General features: G+C 42.5%; 1 protein-coding gene and 1 long non-coding RNA gene across 2 annotated transcripts in view; one reads left to right on the top strand and one right to left on the bottom strand.

Moving 5' to 3' along the window:
* LOC139822306 (uncharacterized) overlaps nt 1-18,087 on the bottom strand; it is a 122,162-nt gene that overhangs the window by 37,175 nt on the left and 66,900 nt on the right. The window lies entirely within an intron of this gene.
* The window catches only part of LOC139822294 (uncharacterized), a 48,597-nt gene continuing 33,388 nt past the window's right edge, over nt 2,879-18,087 (top strand). The window contains exon 1 of the mRNA XM_071793905.1: nt 2,879-4,826. Coding sequence (XP_071650006.1) covers nt 3,704-4,826 — 1,123 coding nt within the window. The 5' untranslated portion in view covers nt 2,879-3,703. The remainder of the gene's footprint in view (nt 4,827-18,087) is intronic.

The raw sequence follows: 18,087 nt of genomic DNA, 5'->3' as shown, positions 1-18,087 counted from the left end.
ATATCCTTTCAATCATAGAGAACTGTTCTCCAGTATTAATTTATCAATATCAAAAACACTGTTACGAGAGTCGCATCAATCCTGCGCGACGTGATTGCCTCCGAGTACTGAGACAATTGCTCCTCATATACACGTCGCGTTTGCGCGACATGTATTTTTCAGTTATGCTACTTATGCGAAATAACGACTATTAATCCGCGGCAATCTAGATAGGCAGGATGTCGGTGGGATTGGATTACACGTTGCATGCAGTCGCGCACAATTTAGTATCGCCGTGTACTGCTAAGCGCGGTAAATTGGTTGGCGCGCGATTTATTACAATTATCGGTGTTCACATTACAGACTCGCGAAATCCGCTTCTGTGAAATTTCGAAGGCACGAAAGCGACTCGTCGCTCGGTGAAAGCAAATTGTTTCTCGGGATTATATAAATTCACATTTGCATCACAAATCGGCAGGTAATATCGATTTACGACGTATAGAAATGACAGAGATACACACTACATGCATATACGTAAGTATGTAATGTAAGATGAATTTTCATGCGAACTTTTGCTACGTTTCTTTTATATAATATAATGGCAATTAACTTTCATCCGCAATTAATAAGTGAAAGTTCCCTTAATGTTATCCCGCACTAATAGAGTAGGAGGATCAACTTTGTATTTCAAATGGTATCAAATATTAATATAATAACGATTAATAGTGTTTCCTACAATTTTAAATAATAATCTGTGTATTTTTTCATAAAATTGGAATAATTAAATAACATACTTTACAATGTTTCCTATTTTTATTGTCCGTGGAATCAAAGAGCTTGGTAAATATGTTCGAGAGACAACACAACGTGCACGTATAACGATCCGTCGGATGCGTCCGGCGGAGCGATTCTATCGGCTAAAAACCACGAACATATGGAAAGACAAAAATGACATGCGCCACAGAATTCAGCGGTCTTCGATTCTGTTCTCTTTAAATTGAGTCTGTTCAATGGAAACGTATACACGCTTGCTTTTTCTTTATTCTATAATTCGTACAAAAAATCATGGCGACAATATAAGCTACAGTCTGGTTTGATTAAAATTTCTGTAATTTGCTCACAAATTTCAATATAAACTAACTCTAACTCTGCTAATAAAAAAAATACTCTTATTCGACAATATATAAATTCATAATTCAAAATATTAATTATTGAAATTAATTGTAATATTAGTAATCTAGATAAAAATGAAACCAAAATTATTATCATAATTTCACATGCAAGATAATTGAAGTTCTAGCATTCTTCTTTCTATGTAGATTTTGTAGGTGTATCTAACATCTCGCGACATAGTCATTAAAAGAAATAATTAAAATAATTAATTAAAGAAAAATAGCATAGACTTTTTATTTACCTTTCGCGTGTAACAATTTTTAACCTTTGTAATTTAATGACATTTATAACGGAATGGTAATATCGAACGATGTTAGTTAGATATAGTTGTCGACAAGATTGCTGCAATTACACAGCTAAATCGATTCTTAAATCGGACTGTAGATAATGATCTGCATGTAATAGACGCCGATATTCTTTTAACGTTGTAATGGGCCAACAATCGTCCGTCACATTATCTACGGCAGCCATCATTCCATATCCTTTGCGTCAAATCGACCTATACTCGATCAGCCTATCTCTGATTCTCTAGAGAGATATTTGCCTTTGTTGAGTTAACGTTACAATCTATGAGAATCCGTTACAATTCCACGAGAAAGAATTTCTCTTTCGCTTTGTGTGCACGTGTAAAAAAGACGATACTCTGATTTGCCAAATTTGAAAGTGGAATATACTTTTATTTATATAGTCTAATATAATTTATGTTTACAAGCTATATCTTACGCGCAAGGCGATAATTTTGTTACGTTGCAAACTGGCAGGTATAATTTACACGTCGACATTGTCGGGTTAACTTTGTTCTGCCTCGCAAATATATTTAAAAGGAAAACCAAAAATATCTTTATCGTTATTTGTATCGTGCCGCGCGTACTTATATATTTTATGCTCAAATAACCGCGCGATAACACAGTAAAGTAGAAAGACGTGGATAATAATAGAGGAAGTAACTGACAAACGGCAAATTATAGAGATGTTACGCATAATGTATAATGCATAATACCACAGAAGACTGAGTCCTCGTCGGTTCCTCGTGCGGAATATATCGCGCGCGCTATCAGGCGTATTTGCGCGCCGCGCCAGGCTGTTTCAAAGTCGTCCGTCCCCGCGTGATCGAGAGACGCGGCCGTTAACATCCCGCCCGATAATCCGTTCTCAAGACCCGCTCGCGGCGGAGGCCGAAATCCACGCTCCGGGTGGGACGAAATCACGGTGGGCCCTCGTTAGTCGCCCTTCGCGTCGTGGAGGGTCAGTCCCACGTCATTCTCAAGTGAGAGAACGCGCGTTTCGAAGTGGAGAGAGAAAGAGGTAGATAGAGAGGAGCGCGAGATAGGAGCTACTTCGGGGGGTAGGTAGAATAAAGAGAGTGAAAGAGAGGGAGAGGGAGGGGAGCAGAGGGGGCGAAAGGAAGGAAGGACGGTCGCGCCCGCCGCGACGCTGCGGGATGTTAAGTACGTCTCGTAAAAATTCCATCCCGTAGCGGCGGCGGCGGCGGCGGCGTCATTTTGCTGTACCGGCTACGTTGGGTTACCGTAGGCGGGATCCGATCTCGGCCGGCCCACGGATCCGCCAAAGGGGCGCGTTCTCGCGACGGAGGTGGTACCCGGTGCCGTGGCAGCGGCTTCGAAGCGTGCGGCTGGTCCCGAACGGCTCCACCGTTCTTCTACGCGTGCGCCGAGCCGGTCGTGAGGAAAGCGCCTGCCCAACGCCGGCGCCGGGGTATCCCCGTCCACCGTACCATTTCGCGTCACCGGCTTCGACTGGCTTGAGAGGAGGCACCCAGCTGCCTCCTTAGCACCGAAACTCGTTAAACGCCGACGTATTGACGTTTCGCGCGCGTATCTCGCTCGCAGCGGGTGTCTTAGCGACGCCACGGCGTCAGGACGCGGTCTCTATCTCCGTGTGCTGGTGTTTCAGTGAGGATAGCGAACGGAGGAGGACTGACATCCGGTCGAGTTTCTGCACAAACAGGTTGCCGGGGACATTCCAGAGCGAAGAGGCGCTCCGCAGCTTGCTCGCCAGTAAACCCCGGTATCATGTTTTAGTGTTCAAACGGACGACGATGGTAGTGCGCTAGAATGAGAAGGAAGGACATGAGTCGACGTTTGACGGAATGACAATTGACGTCTCTTGTCCGCGCGAGCTGACACTTGACGGAAGCTACTAAATTTGAGAAAAATGTTTCGACGAGAAATAGGAGACGGATCCGCAAGGCAATGATGTGACTCATGTGTCGGTTCGAGCGCGATGACGGAGAATACGAGTGCGTTGACAGGTCATCGATAGCGATTAGTGCGACTGGTTTCGTGACTGTGGCTCGAGTCGGCGGGCTCCCTGCGAAGATTGTCGAGAACTCGAACATGTTAGGCCAGTGAATGAGACTTGATAAACCGTGTGGAGTTCCCGTGAACAGTTTTAGAACGTAAGTGCGTTATCGGAAGAATGCGCGGTGCTTGAAGGGTTGACTTGCCGTGGCCAGGGCGACTGGCTGCCGAAAGCCACCAGGCGAGTGTCTCGAGCTTTCTAATTTAGCTCCTTCCTACATCCGCGCGGCATGTGCACCACGGAGATGACTGAATCGTACACGATGTCGCCGTCGACAACGGTATCTTCCAGCGCCGCGACGCCCGGCTGCGTGAGCGGCTCGTCGGCGCACCGACGGACGTCGTGCAGAGGCTCGCCGGGTCGAGGAGACGTTCAGGACGACGAGGACGAGATCTCCGTAGGCTGTCCCAGCCCGCTGCCGCTGGTAGTCGCGACGCCTAATACGGAGGATGAGTTAGCCTCCTCCAGGGAGGATTACGCCGACCGTCTGAGCCCCAGAAGAACCTATCCACGAGATTCGATGACGGAGGACGAGGACAGGGATTATTCCCGCAACGGGGAATACAGGATGTCCAATGGAAGAACTGGCAGCAGGACTCGCGAGAGCGGCGATTCGGTCACCACGCTCAGGGACGACGAGGAGGACGAGGACGAGGAGGATGAGGTGGACAGCAGGACCGGGAGCAACGGAGCGGCAGCCGCTGGTACCACGGATGACTACTTTAAGCCGCTGAAGCGCCTGAAAATGGTGCCGATGCAGCACTCGGACGAGGAAGATGAGAGGGAACGGGAATCCAATGATCGTGGAGTCAAGTCTTTCAGTATCCTCGATATCCTGTCGCATCGGCCGAAGGCGAAGATCGTCCGTCCCTGGGATACGGCGGACTCCGGCCTCAGCCATCAGCACCGTCATCACCTGCAGCAGCAGCATCATCACCAGCACCATCTGCACCACCACCATCACCACAGTAGTCACCCGAGTCACGCGACCGGGCCCCGGGATCTATCGCTGATGGGTATGTCACTCGCGTCCATGTCCGGTTCCATCAGCGAGCCGCCCCTCAGCAGCTCCTCGTCGTCCGGAAGGAGCTCCGTGTCGGATTCCGGTAGCCCGGACCCGCTCGCCCATCATCACCATCATCACGCCGCGCTTCATCACGCGGGCATTCATCCCGGCTTGCATCATCCGGCGCTCCAGCAGCCGCAGCAGCAGCAGCTCAAGAGGAAAATGCCGCAGCAGCACGGCTCCCACGCTGGCCAAAACGGCAAGAGGACCACAGGGCAGGGCAGTCCCTTGGACGCACTCTTCCAAATGACCAGCAAGACCTTTGACGCGGGCGAGCACAGTCAGGGTAAGCACTCGCAGACTTTCACATTCCTCAGACTTCTGCTTGTGACTGGATTTGCAATATGTCCCGAGAATACGTCTCTTATCAATTATAGAGGTATGGTTTCGGGGGAAATTGTGTGAAACTGACTATGATTCTTGAGATATGAATACATCTTTGCCTAGAAACGAATTTTGTTTATCTTATATTCTAACGAAATTTCTCTCTAACGTGTTTTATATACATATATGATTTGTTTAATTATGAATAAGCAGGTTCATAAAATCAACTGCTATTTAGCTGAATACTTAAATTGGATTTTATCTTGTTTTTTGTACTGCACACTTCTCTATTATAACGTAGCAATAAATAATTATTAAAAAAGAAATATTAGAATACTCTAATTCTTATCTTCGTATCTTATTCGTTAGGAAAAATAATTGGTTAATGATTTATTGATAGTAAGAAATGCGAAATTGTTCGAAAATTGATTATCCTATCAGGTGTGATTAGAATAAATGAGAAAAATTAGTTCTTCAATGATACTTATTTATCTCAATCGTTGAATTTCCATTAAGTAATTCCAGCTCAGGAAAATAGTGTTTTTAATACGGTACATATACATGTCGGGCATTCTATATATTTATAGTGTTTTTATGCAGTATAAGTGTTTTACTTCGCGTGATACAAGGCATTCGCGATTCAAGCCAAGCGACGGCAACATCATTCAACTAAAAACAGTTTTAAGCGAACGAAGAAAAACAGTTTTGAGCGAATAATCGTCGTTTTTTCATCTTCGCTTTTAATTGAGACATGTAATTTGAATGTTTATGGCGATTCATAAAACACCAATGTCTAGCCGCAATATAAATAGTTATGTGCAAAAAATGCAAATCGCTCGACGATGAGTTTCGAAATTCGGCCATGCAATTTTAAGATTGCCCAAATATCGTTACGTCGCGTTTACATCCTGAAAAATCGCAGAATCGCTCATAATCGGTGAGTTTAAGTGTCGGCGATGAATACGGGTTTTAATTTTTGATTAATGCATCTCGTGAGAGTCAGGAAGCGTTAGCCGCGTTTAATTCTTTCCAAAACGGCGCTTTATTTCACTCCTTTACAGCCCCGTAACCTAACGTACGGAACGTTAACTTCATGGTGCGTTAGGTGGCAGGTGCCAAAAATACGAGTCAGCAAACGCTAATCCGAGCTCGCGCGAACATTTAGGATCTGCAACCTTTCCGAACCTCTATGTCGCATCACTTGACCTGCATGACGAGTCACTTACGAGTAATACTCGATGTATAATACCGATGTATAATACGTTTCAATAAACTCGTAATCGATGAATATTAACACAGTTTCAGACGTAAGTAAGCAAAAAAGGCTGCAAAGAACATATGAATGCACAGTCGAAAGAAAAACACGACGAAGAAAACGTGACTTCTCTGATATTAAATGCAATTTAATATGATTAAACGTAAGTTGTAAATTGTTGTAATTTGTAGTGACATATGACGATACAAATTACTTCCGATATTACGTCTAACATAGTATCGTATATGTATCAATATATCGACTTTGAAATTGTTTTACTCTTTTAATTGTTATAGCTTTTAAAGTCCTCGGATATTTTAGTATTTTTAAAACTTACCTTCTTTAAATTAGTTATTCAATTAGGCAAATTATGCTCAGTTATCTAACTATGAGGCTTAATTGGTTATTGTTAATGCATGTTAAATTAACGTGCCGATAACGATTAATATTAACAAAAAATAAATAATGAAAAATTACCCATGTTTTAAGAGATCATTCTCGCATTATTCATTCATTTAATGTTCCAATGATAATGACAGATACCTACATTGTTAAATATTAAAGGTAGTATTTAAACCAATACCTTGTGTTAAATAACATTCTGTTATTTTTACTATCATGTGTGTCAACATTTATTATTTTGACACAAAACACTATTATTTTAACTCCATTGGTTTAGTTAAATTAACAATAAATTGAATAGGAGCAGTGGCAACCTATAAGAATGGTTAAAAATGACACAAATTAAGTATAATTTGACACTACTTGAAGTGTATAGGTGTAGGGTATGTTTAACAATGTATCTCTCTTCCGCTGTCTTCTTCGAATTTTCGCATGACGGAAATGTGCCGGGTGATAAGTGTCGGTCGAGATCACGGTTAAAGACCCGAATCGACGTGTTATGACGATCTTTAACTTTCTATTGATTCCTCGCTCGTGGATCACGCATCTGCGATGTCCCGAAGCGACATGTGAGAGATTACCACGGGGCGAACAGCCGTTTCTTCCGTTCTGCTCGGGAATTGCGGCGCGTGACACACCTTCATAACGTCAATAATAATAATGGCTTGTGCGGAGCGACGACCGGAAATATTTTGTAATTACCCGCGATATTTTTCGCATCACTCTCGCTAAACGAGTTGTAACGACGAGTCGACGAGTTGTTTCATTACGTCCTACGTTCGATAATCTGCAAAGCCATTAGAATTATTTGCGGAAAACTCACAAATATGAACATCAATCTCGTATAATTTATAGTATTATTTGTGCACAAGAACGCAAATAACTTTGCTGTCGACATTCCAGTTAGAGTTTTATTAATAGTAAAATGACAGACTTTATATATTCCATTTGAAATGTTACTTAGTTATTTTACTATTGTGTGTCAGAAAATGTTAATTTTAAATATTGTGTGTGCATTGAAATAGTCTCCACTGGCAAGCGAACATAACATTTGTTGTAGAGTTAAGAGCATCAGGCTTATTCAACGGAGATTTTCTATATAATTTTTATATCAGAATTAAAAGAACGTCAAAACTCATTCGAGTGTTAAGATCACGGGCAAAAGGAAATATTAATGCACGATCCGAGAGGTGACGCGAAATCACTTGGCGTTTAACGCGAGTGCCGCGTATTGCGTTAATCGCTTTCCAGAAGCGTGTTTCCGCGAATGGTACTAATATTAGCGGCGGTCGTTACGGGCTATGCGCTCTAGATGTGCTGTAATTAAATGACGAGATTTTTTTGTACCTTAGCGCGCGCACGGCGTACGGCGACACGACGCGTTTCAGGTCGCGCGCTTATTTCTCCCGGACGATATTATTATTAGGCATACTCGCGCGCGACGTCGATGTCGGAAAGTATTAGCTCTCGAAGGAGGGTGCCACGAAGTTGCCGCAACGATTGATGGCGTACGAGGGACAAGTGCGCGATTACGCGATCATCCTAATGGATATAAGTACATCGGTCAGTCGTGTGCCGAAGACCGTGTGCATTTATCATTACGCGAATATCGATCGACACCCATTCGATCTCGGGATATCGAATATTTTATCATGGAATACCGCCGTCGTATTTGATGTGCGAAGAATTTGCAGCGTTCAATTTGACATCTAGATAACGTTGAGCTGATTTTTCAAAGTGACATTTTTCACTCGTAGGATAGAAAAATTACTCGTTCAGATAAATTGCTATTTGTTATACAAAAACGGAGGAAATATTCATGATACATTGCATTGTATTAACAGATAAACGTACTAATTTTTATTGTATTACAATTTATCTATTATTTTTGGCGTCGTCGCTCATCTCAAATGATTTACGTTTACATAATTCAAATTAAAATTAGTCGAATTCCACATGTTTTTTACTTCTATCTCTCCGCGCTGCCCTTCCAATATTAAGCAAGTTTTCTCATTTTGTGCATGGTCACGTAAATGTGACAGGCCAACGCAACAGAAAAAGCGATAAACAATGCAGGGATCAGACTAATAAATTTTTACACTTCTAGTTATCGCGCTACCCTTCAAAAATGTGGAAATTTACAAGACTGTCCGTCTCGTTTTCGACCTATTAAAAATACGTTACCCTATTTTCTATACAAATACTTTAGCTCACGCACGTTTCTGTCGGCGCCAAAAAGTTTTTTCTTCAAGAGTTTTTTATCGAACCTATGACGGATCACAATTGACGATCACGAGAATGGTCCTTGGAAGTACCACTTACCTTACTTTTGTCGATATGCAAAGGGATGTGTATATATCTCTGTACCTTGCTCTGTTAACACATAAACTTCTAATTTTATGATGATTATTATGGAGTTCGTCTCCGGTTCAGTGATCTTAATCCCGGAGACACTATGGCGAATCCGATTCTTGCGACAAAGTGGTCCTGCGTTACAAGAAACGAAAGGGTTTTACGAGCCTTTCCGAGGACGAGTCGAAAAAAGTGCCGACATCAGCGATGAGTTACATCTTCACCTTACGACCGGCGTGCAACCAGATTTCTGCCCCGGCTAGATCTTTGTCCAGATTTCTCTTTCCGGCGCGGCGCTCAGGTAATTGGATTAAAGAGAACGTATCGGTAATCGGGAGAGACGAAGATCGATTCGTGTTTGTAAACGTGTGCGCGGGATATGCTTCCCCTAATTATCACCAGAAAATCCAACCTCTCCAAAAGGGTTACGTTTATATTGACTGTCAAAATAAATACGGTTCGCACTTCGGCAAACGTGTCGGAAACGTATCCAAGTCCGAAACCGAATATAAAGGGAAACAAAAGGGATTTCGTGTTACCGTTGTATATATTTATGTCTAAGAAAAATGTTGAAATTATTTGACAATCGCAGACTCATAGAGTGTCTTATTTTTGAAGACGGTTTTTCTTAAGGATAGAAAAAGTCCCGATAAAACTATCTCACACTACACACACATATAATTAAATCGCGCGTCAGATACGCTATACAAATGAGACAAAGAAATGAATGAATGTTCGTGTTATCACGTGCGCTGGGTTCTTCTCCTTTTTGAAGTGGCGTACCGTGATTTCGTGCACACGAGAGACGAGATCGATGGTGAGTTATCTCTTTAAAACATGACGAAAGGACAATTCGCCATCGCGCGCGAGCGCGAGCGATCTCGTTCGGGATGTCCCCGATAAAAAGCACGTATTATCCCGTAAGACGGGCAGACACGGATCGTCGTGCACACGTACGCGTCCATGACACGTGTTACGTGCCTCCGCGCGCGAACGAGCCGAGGCGGTGTGCGCGGCACACACACGGGGGCCGGGGGCACGTAATTTTAGGCCTACCTATACACGTGTAATTTATTACGTGGCTCGGGCAGAGCATGTGTCTCATTTGCATATAGCGTGATACAGAAAACGCGGCTCGCGACTTCCGACGGTGCGAGCAATATGCGAAAAATTTCAACAAAAGGTAGCCTCCGCTCTTCGCCTTTGTCGTGAACTCGTGAAGGAGCCCCCGTGTGTCCTTCCTCCGCTTTTTCTTACTCTTTTTCCCCCCGCCGTTCCCTTTTTTGCCGCGTCCTTCGAGAGGACGTCTCTTTGAGGAGAGACGCGACCGAGAGTTGCGCAATTTACGAAAGCGTCCCAGTGCCCTATCACGGTGCGTGTAATCTGTGCCAACAGGCGCAAAGATATTATCGTCAAGGCCCCATGAGCGCCACATTTTGAGCGGTCCGCGCGTATTCATTGAGAGAAAATTCAAGTTCTTTCTTTTCAAACAGCCTAACGATTTATTTCCTCAAACAGAATCCCTGATGACTGTGGATAGATGCGAGTGGACGTTAGACCCGACAAATTAACGCGGACAAAGAGATTTTTTATTTCTATTGAGATATCGCGGCCGGATTACCGTGCTGTCACTTCTCCCTTTGTGCTTCTCCCGTGCTCTCCAACTACTTCACATTTGCGTGATCGTGAGGTAGAAGGAGAAGGCGAGTAGTACAAGAGGAAAAATGGCAAATTATACGAGGATCATTTACTACCGAGAATTTCAGAGAATTGGAGATGAATCCAAGGTACTGGTAATATCCAATGTCTGTTTACTCAACTTGCGTTAATCTCGCATTGCTCTAACAAGGTGTAGGTATTAATAGACAATCGCGATACATCAGCGGATACGTAATTTGCCTCATTTTCTAAATCACGTTCTAATCATGTTTTTTTTTTCACGGAACGTCTCGCCTCGAAAGCGCTACGAACGTCAATTGACCGTTAGCACGTGAAACAAGAAAACCGTGCAAAATCATCGAGGTTCTTGGAAATTAACTCGCTGATTGCTACATTTCGATGTGACTGATTGGCTGAGTGTCGGTAGCTAGGAAAGTTATGCATAAATAGTAAAAAAGATAATGCTCCGTTTACCTCAGAAGCACGTATGCATATACTGCTTTTTTTTACTATGACGTATCTAATGATTAAGAAACTCTTTTTACTTTCGTTGAATAGAAATAAAGCTTAGTGAAACATGCGTGACCAATTCCACTTTATTTTCTTTAAAAAGTAAAATACTACGCTCTGTTTCAAGATACTATTATACGACACATTTTTAAGGCCTGAATGTACAAATATATATTATTGTTCTTTATATGGTATTTATGTACTTTTATTTAACTTTTATCTAACGATTAATTTAAACAAAAAGTTTTTCAGAATAATACATTACTCTCGCGTATAGTACCTAAAAGTGTAAGATAACTTTTTTCAATCAAATAACTCGTTATTTATAATATTTTTTCTTACTTTGCTGTTCGAGCAATACCTGAGATTCTCCGCTTTCTCTATTTTTAACGCGCGGGCATCCCCCCTTGGGCATCCACCAGGAATGCGTTCGGCCGCAGGATCTCATCTCCGTACTCCGATCACGCTCCAACGAGGTCCCAAAGTTTCTCGATATACCCTTTCACCTACGCTGTATTCGCCGCTATCCCGGACTACGCGATAAAATGAGTTGTTCGCATGACGCGTCCGAGACCCCGCCAGTCGGCCGGCTGGCCCCCGTGGACCCGCGGCGCGCTGCGGTCTCCCCAACTCCGGAATTACGAGTGATATCGAATCGAATCGCTCGTAATATTATTCGATACGTGTTCCATTATCTGACCGAGGCTTCGGGATTCAAATTAGATTACCGGTAGGTTAGGCTCTCGCGCGCGTCCGTGTAACTCTCTCACACGAACACACGCATGAGAAGGGGAGAGAAGGGGAAGGTGCTTTACGAGGAAGCCCTACGGAGGGAACGACGAGCCCTAGAGGAGGGGCCTCACGGCGGGAACGACGAAGACCCCGCAGCCGCGGATACCTCAGGATCCCTACAATACGGTAGCCTCACGTATTCGCAATTTACTTCTGATTATTATGCTCTCTATACTTACGCGGCATTCTTATTTCTCCCTGTCCCCCCCCCCTTTCACTCCTCGAGTCCGTAACTCGCTTCGACGATGCCCCGAACGGGGAACCGCGGCAAGGCATCGATTTACGAGCTTCGATCGTTACAATCTTGACGCTAAGCCCGCCGATACGCAATTTTTATCATGTGAGTAAAAATAAAGTTGACTTTAGAAGCAGGCAATTATTTACCGGATTTAATTGTCATGATTTTGATGTATTTCTCGGTGAGTTTTTGCGACACATTTTTCAAGCAATTTTCGATAACAGCTTTCGAAGTAGGTAACTATTTTTTAAAATAATAGCTTAACAAGTGTTCTTAAAATATAATATATCTCTTTATATCTCTTTTATATACTGCTGACGCAAATTACAAAGAATCCTAAATTTCCATTAATGGAAAAAAAAGATTTTTATTTCTCTTTCCGTACGCATATAATGATTTCCTTTTAGATAACTTATATTTCCCCTCTATGTTTTTAAATTTAAATTCGTTCTTTTTATATAGAATAAAAATTGAAATAATGTAACAAAACTAAGATTAATTTTTATATAAGAAAAAGTAGGACAGAAGCACGTTGTAGAATTTGTACTTGTTTTCGCACGGTAGTTGCAAGGATGCGCAAGTGATGTGAACAAGGACAATGCTTTTCAGTACGTTTCGCGCATCGAGTCCCGCCAAAGTGGGTTTTTAACTACCTGTCGGAGTTTATTGCACAACTTAGGTAGGTGCTTATTGCGAGCAATATCTATGTACGTCATAAAAGCTACAAAGTCGACCGCGCGCCGACTACTGCACACGTCATAAACAGCTCACCGGTCAGTACCGCTCGTTTCTGCGTTGTTAATCCGTACCGCGAGAGAAAAAAGAGAGAGAAATCTCGAGAAAAGTTGGACCGAAGCGCACGGAGAACGGAGGAGAGATCGAACACCGCTAATTTTTGCCGGAATCTAACAATAAGTGGAAGGTATCTGAGTCTCGCTACCGATTTATTTTTTACTGGATTCTAGTGAATCGCAGATTATTTTTGCATAAAACAAGTTTAACTCAATGCTCTGAAATTTAGAATCTTCCGAAAATTTGGTAGTGTATTGAGAAAGAGAGACGCAACTGCATATAGCGTCTCAGAAAAATCAAATAGGTGTAATTTTAATGAGTTTAAAAGTTCAATATTCTAAGCGCTCCGAAAATAGTTAATTTTTTTTGTTCTTACACATTTTCTCTTATATTTATCTTCTTAAATTAATAGAAAATTTATTATCCCTAGGAAATAAACTTTATGAAGTAGAAAAGGATTTTAATTACGCGCGCACGTAGTGATAAAGAATTTTTGGGAAGATCGATGCGTTCGGTATATAATATTGACTGCTTCCGGCCGGAGAGCTCTCGTTTTTCTTCCGACGAAACACGTAGGTACATTAATCACGTTCGAGTATGGCGACACGAGTCGCAGTGGCACTCGAGTTTCCAGCTCTCGTGAAAACGAGACGACGATGGCCGTAGGGGTGGGTCCACTGGCACTGGCTCGAATTGTTGTGACAGTTTGCCGAACAAACAAAACATCAGCCCTCCGCCCATTGGCTACTTGACTCCGGATGTCGCCAGAACTTTTTTACCGATTGTGAGGCGAGCGCCCCGCTGCGCTAAGTGACCACTCGTTTTCGAAATAAGTGCGTAGCTCTTTCGAGACACTCGACCTCGGCGAAAGCGGCCGAGCTGCGTGCCGTTTTCGACTCTGCTTTCTTTACTTCCAGACTGAACGAGAATCAAATTACATCGCGCCCGTTCTCCCCAAGCCGCGATTTGTGCGTTCCAGGATTGCATCCGTCAAAATAATGCAAATTACGTAACAAACAGATTGAAGCAATATCGTATTTTATCGGAGATATATCTCACAGAAATAAAGCGTAATTTACCCGCGAGTTTGCGTAACCTAACTGTAAAGAAAACAGTTTAAATAAATTGATTCTAAATTACATTTATGAAGATATCATCTGTAAGTTTTATATCTTGATATCCTTCGCACTGAAATTTTCATGATACTAGAAAGCTGATGGCATTTTGATTCGCCCTTCTCGCATATTCACATATATGTAAAATTGCAGATGGAAAGAAGAAATTTAATTATTTCTTCGAGAAAAGAGAATTAAATGGTCATAATTACTTTATACAATAAATTGCTTTCAAATAACAATGTGATACAACTATAACGTCATTTCATTTATTTGATATATGATCTCTCTTCTCTCTCTCTCTCTCTTTCTTTCTCTCTCTCTCTCTCTCTCTCTCTCTCTCTCTCTCTCTCTCTCAACTTTTTCTGATAAAATAAAAGAATACTACAAACGACATCCGCGAAAATTGTTTGTGTGTTGTATCGTATAAAAAAATATTACACAGAAACGGACAGAAATTGGCAGAAATGGACTAGAGGGGGAAACGTCGACCGAGTCGAATTTAAGTTACTTTTCTCTCGACATAAATTACCATTTTATTCCAGTCTGAAGCGCAATACTTCGTGAATTCAATCGAAGCGTCGGTTTCAATTGGGATTTCCCCCTCTCGCGTAACTCGCGGGAAAATTAGCCAGGGAGCTGCGAACGTACGGCGGGATCTTGTGCAGTTACTATCGCGGGGAAATAATTCTCAATTAGCTGCTGGAGATCGCGGCCTGCTAAGTCGTATTTATGTCCGCCGGTGGCGTCGACGCGCTTGCCTTCGGATTTATATTGGACCGAGCTCGGAGATTTATGCGACCGATCCGTCTCAGTTTGTACGTTGATCTCCGCGCCCCCTCCTCGTCCTTGGCCATCATCCTCGGTTGAAACCCTCCTCCCCAACTTTCCACCCCTCTGCTACGGATATCGCGTCTTGCGCTTCTGTACTTACGACACGCAAGTTGTACAGAAGTAATTTTTGTAAACTTTATTTGTACGGATCTTCGAGCATTTAATATCATTCTTCCCTTATATACCATAATTTGACGTATAATTTTAAGATCAATAACCTTAAATTTTTTTCATAGCATTCATATTATTTTCGTTGTTAATTTATCAAGATCGATCGTTGCCGTTATCATTGAAACCATAGTTGATTTATCGCACAACAATGAAAACGATTCTCTCACAATGATGAAACATGAGCGAGATCACTCCCTTGTGGGACGTTCCAAGGATTTCTCAGTACCGGAGGCAAATCATCGCCGACCCTCGAGACCAAATAGAAATAAATTCGGGGCAGATTACACGCTTCGAGTAACGGTGCACGTCAGGGGACGAGGGCAAGCACGTGTGTCTACGCGTAAATCTTCCGGGTCTTTATTGACACATTCGTGTTGTTAATGTTTTCTTTTCGAGATTTCAATCTTGCCTAATACTAATACGTTGCCTAATCCCCTATACGGATGACGATTACGAGTCTTGAATTAAATCCGATGTAGTTAAACATCTCTAATTCACTTTCAAACGTGGATTTTTTTGTACTTATTATATTTGTATAACGGACATGACTCTGATGGATTCGGATTTTAAATATAAGTAGAAAATATTAAAACGTTTGATTTTATAATTTAAAGAAGGTTGACTTTTGCGCAACCGATTTTTCGGAACAGTCCTCTCTGTTTTTGCTTTCTGACGACCGGATGCCTCCTGCGCATCGTTATTCATTTAAGAATCGACGAGCGGGTTCGTTGGCGGGCATAATTTCGCTCGCGCCGTCCGGTCGCATTGCCGAAAAGCCGCAGATCGTCGCATAAAACATCGTTTAGCACCCAATCCGCAGCCACAGGAAATTCGCACGCTCGACAGAATTGCATATATAGCGCGGTGTGCCCTCTCGAGGTCCTCCTCTCGCGCGGCGCGAGAAGAAAGAACGTCCGTCATTCTCCGTCTCCCTCTTGTCGGGGCACCGATACAATGGCTTTTACGGCTAACCCCGTCGGAGCCAACCGCCGTTGAAATTGATTTTCGCGTGTCACGTATTTTTCGGCAGCCCCGTCTGATTGTGAGAGATGCCCGCGGGAGCGGCATCCTTTTTGCCGGATCTCGCCGACTGGACACACCGACGCGCCGACACAATCAGCGCGACTCCGACACGAAGATGCAACGGGTGAGAAAAGGGTTGAGGAGGAAGCGAGAAAACGAAGGAGAGAAGGAGAGGATTGCTGCGCGAAAAAAAACCCGAACGGGAAAGAAAAAAAGGACACTGTTATTATACTTCGTCATTTGATCTCAACCGATTGTGAGCATCGATTTTATTGGCGCGTTCCAGTGTATTTCTGGCCATAATTATCTTCCCAATTATTACGTGGTTATCAAGGTTGCTGTTAGTCGCTATCAGATATTGCCTTCGGCGCTGACTATCCACGAACAGTGTATGAACGTTACGCGACGTTCAATTTCAAGTAAATCACAACTGGAATAAGTATGATTGTCTGAACAAGTATGCTTACTCAAGTCGTCGACATTGTATAGATTATAGTTGAAGTTGCGAACAACTGACTTGGCAAATATCATTTCTAAGAATAAATAACGGGGCCTAGAATCACGGTAAAAAAAGGTCAGGGATTCACTAGAGATTTCTTGCAAGAAGCAAATTTGTTATATATTTGTTATATATGATTTTTGTTATATATTATCGGATTATAATTCAGATAAATGTTATAATACGCATTATAATTAGGATAAATGCAATAATATACGATATTACAGAATGGAATATTTATGTTTCGTCAAAATAATTCCTTTCTTTTTAAATGTTCCCGAAATGAGATGTTTCAGAATCTATCGAAATAACTAAGATTTTATAGAAATCTATAACATGCTATTTATTGTTATGCTTATCCAAATGCTAATATGAATTTATTCTGCACTGTTTTTGCACACATTTAGATCTGCGTATACAAAAACTGATCGCGCAAATTGTATATTTAAATAATTGTAAAAATTATATAAAGTATAAAGTATAAAAATGGCTATTTAAACTTTCCTTATTTTTATAAGAATAACACGTCTAAGAAAAATCGAAATAAAACCTATTAGAAAGTAAATGACAAAATTCAAATTTCTTTGAATATTTCTATGCTTCTTCTATGTTATATACACCGTCTTTGTCTCTGTGAATGAAATAATAATTTTCATGGAATTATCATGTGCAAATGAAGTCATTTCGTCAGTAAAGGCAAAATTCACCTTTAATTCCTAATAGCAGAGCCAGAACAGGAAGTCGCCAGAGATGATGGTGTGCGATACCAAGCGAGCGGAAAGAAAAATCGGTTGTTCCTTCTCGATTCGAAGTGACCTTTGCGATTCAACTCAGGCCTTTTGTTTCACTTAGCACTTTCCGTCCGCGCCCAAACTAATTAGCGATGTAATAAAGCCTCGTGCGGAGGTCCGATGCTATCGAGCGTAAAGATGGCTACCTCGAATCGATTTGCATATGAAAACGGACGAAGCGCGCTGCGAGATCGATCTTTCTGCGCTTCGCATAATAAGGTTTTCGAGATAGTGCCGAATTAATTTCAATTCTAAACAACCGCTCTCATCGAAAACGTGTAAATCAAATTTAAAAAAATTTTATTACACGAAACCAATGTATCCCTTCATTCAAATGTAAAGCCAGACTGCCTGACTTATATCGTGCTTCCATTCAATTTTGTTTCTCGGACATCCTACTACGACAAAATAGGAAATACCTGTCAGGACGCGAGACGTCATTATTTTATTATGCACCGATGTATCGAGGAAGGAAGAGAAGGAGGGGGAGAGATGTGAATCGGACAGACTAATTCACCAGCGGCTTCTCGGCCGCAATTTATCTCATAATAGAGACAAAAATTTCTTTTCAAATAGCCCACAAATTTCCCCGAAGCACCGCCATTCATCGCTCGACAGCCGTTTATGAATGCGCGACGATATCCCGCTCCGCATCCCCGCGTGTGTATCCATCGCTGCACAACTCGCGTGTATCTTCTCAGTTAATAGGTGGGATCTGGTCGGGGCCGCTCCGACCGAACGGAAGTCTCGAATTCGAAACAATGAGCCTCGCGAGCCGCGCGGTCTGACG

The sequence above is a fragment of the Temnothorax longispinosus genome, chromosome 1 (assembly GCF_030848805.1).
Source record: "Temnothorax longispinosus isolate EJ_2023e chromosome 1, Tlon_JGU_v1, whole genome shotgun sequence".
NCBI lineage: Eukaryota > Metazoa > Arthropoda > Insecta > Hymenoptera > Formicidae > Temnothorax > Temnothorax longispinosus.
The sequence above is the reverse complement of the archived record's forward strand: the minus strand, read 5'-3'. Positions and strand labels throughout refer to the sequence as shown.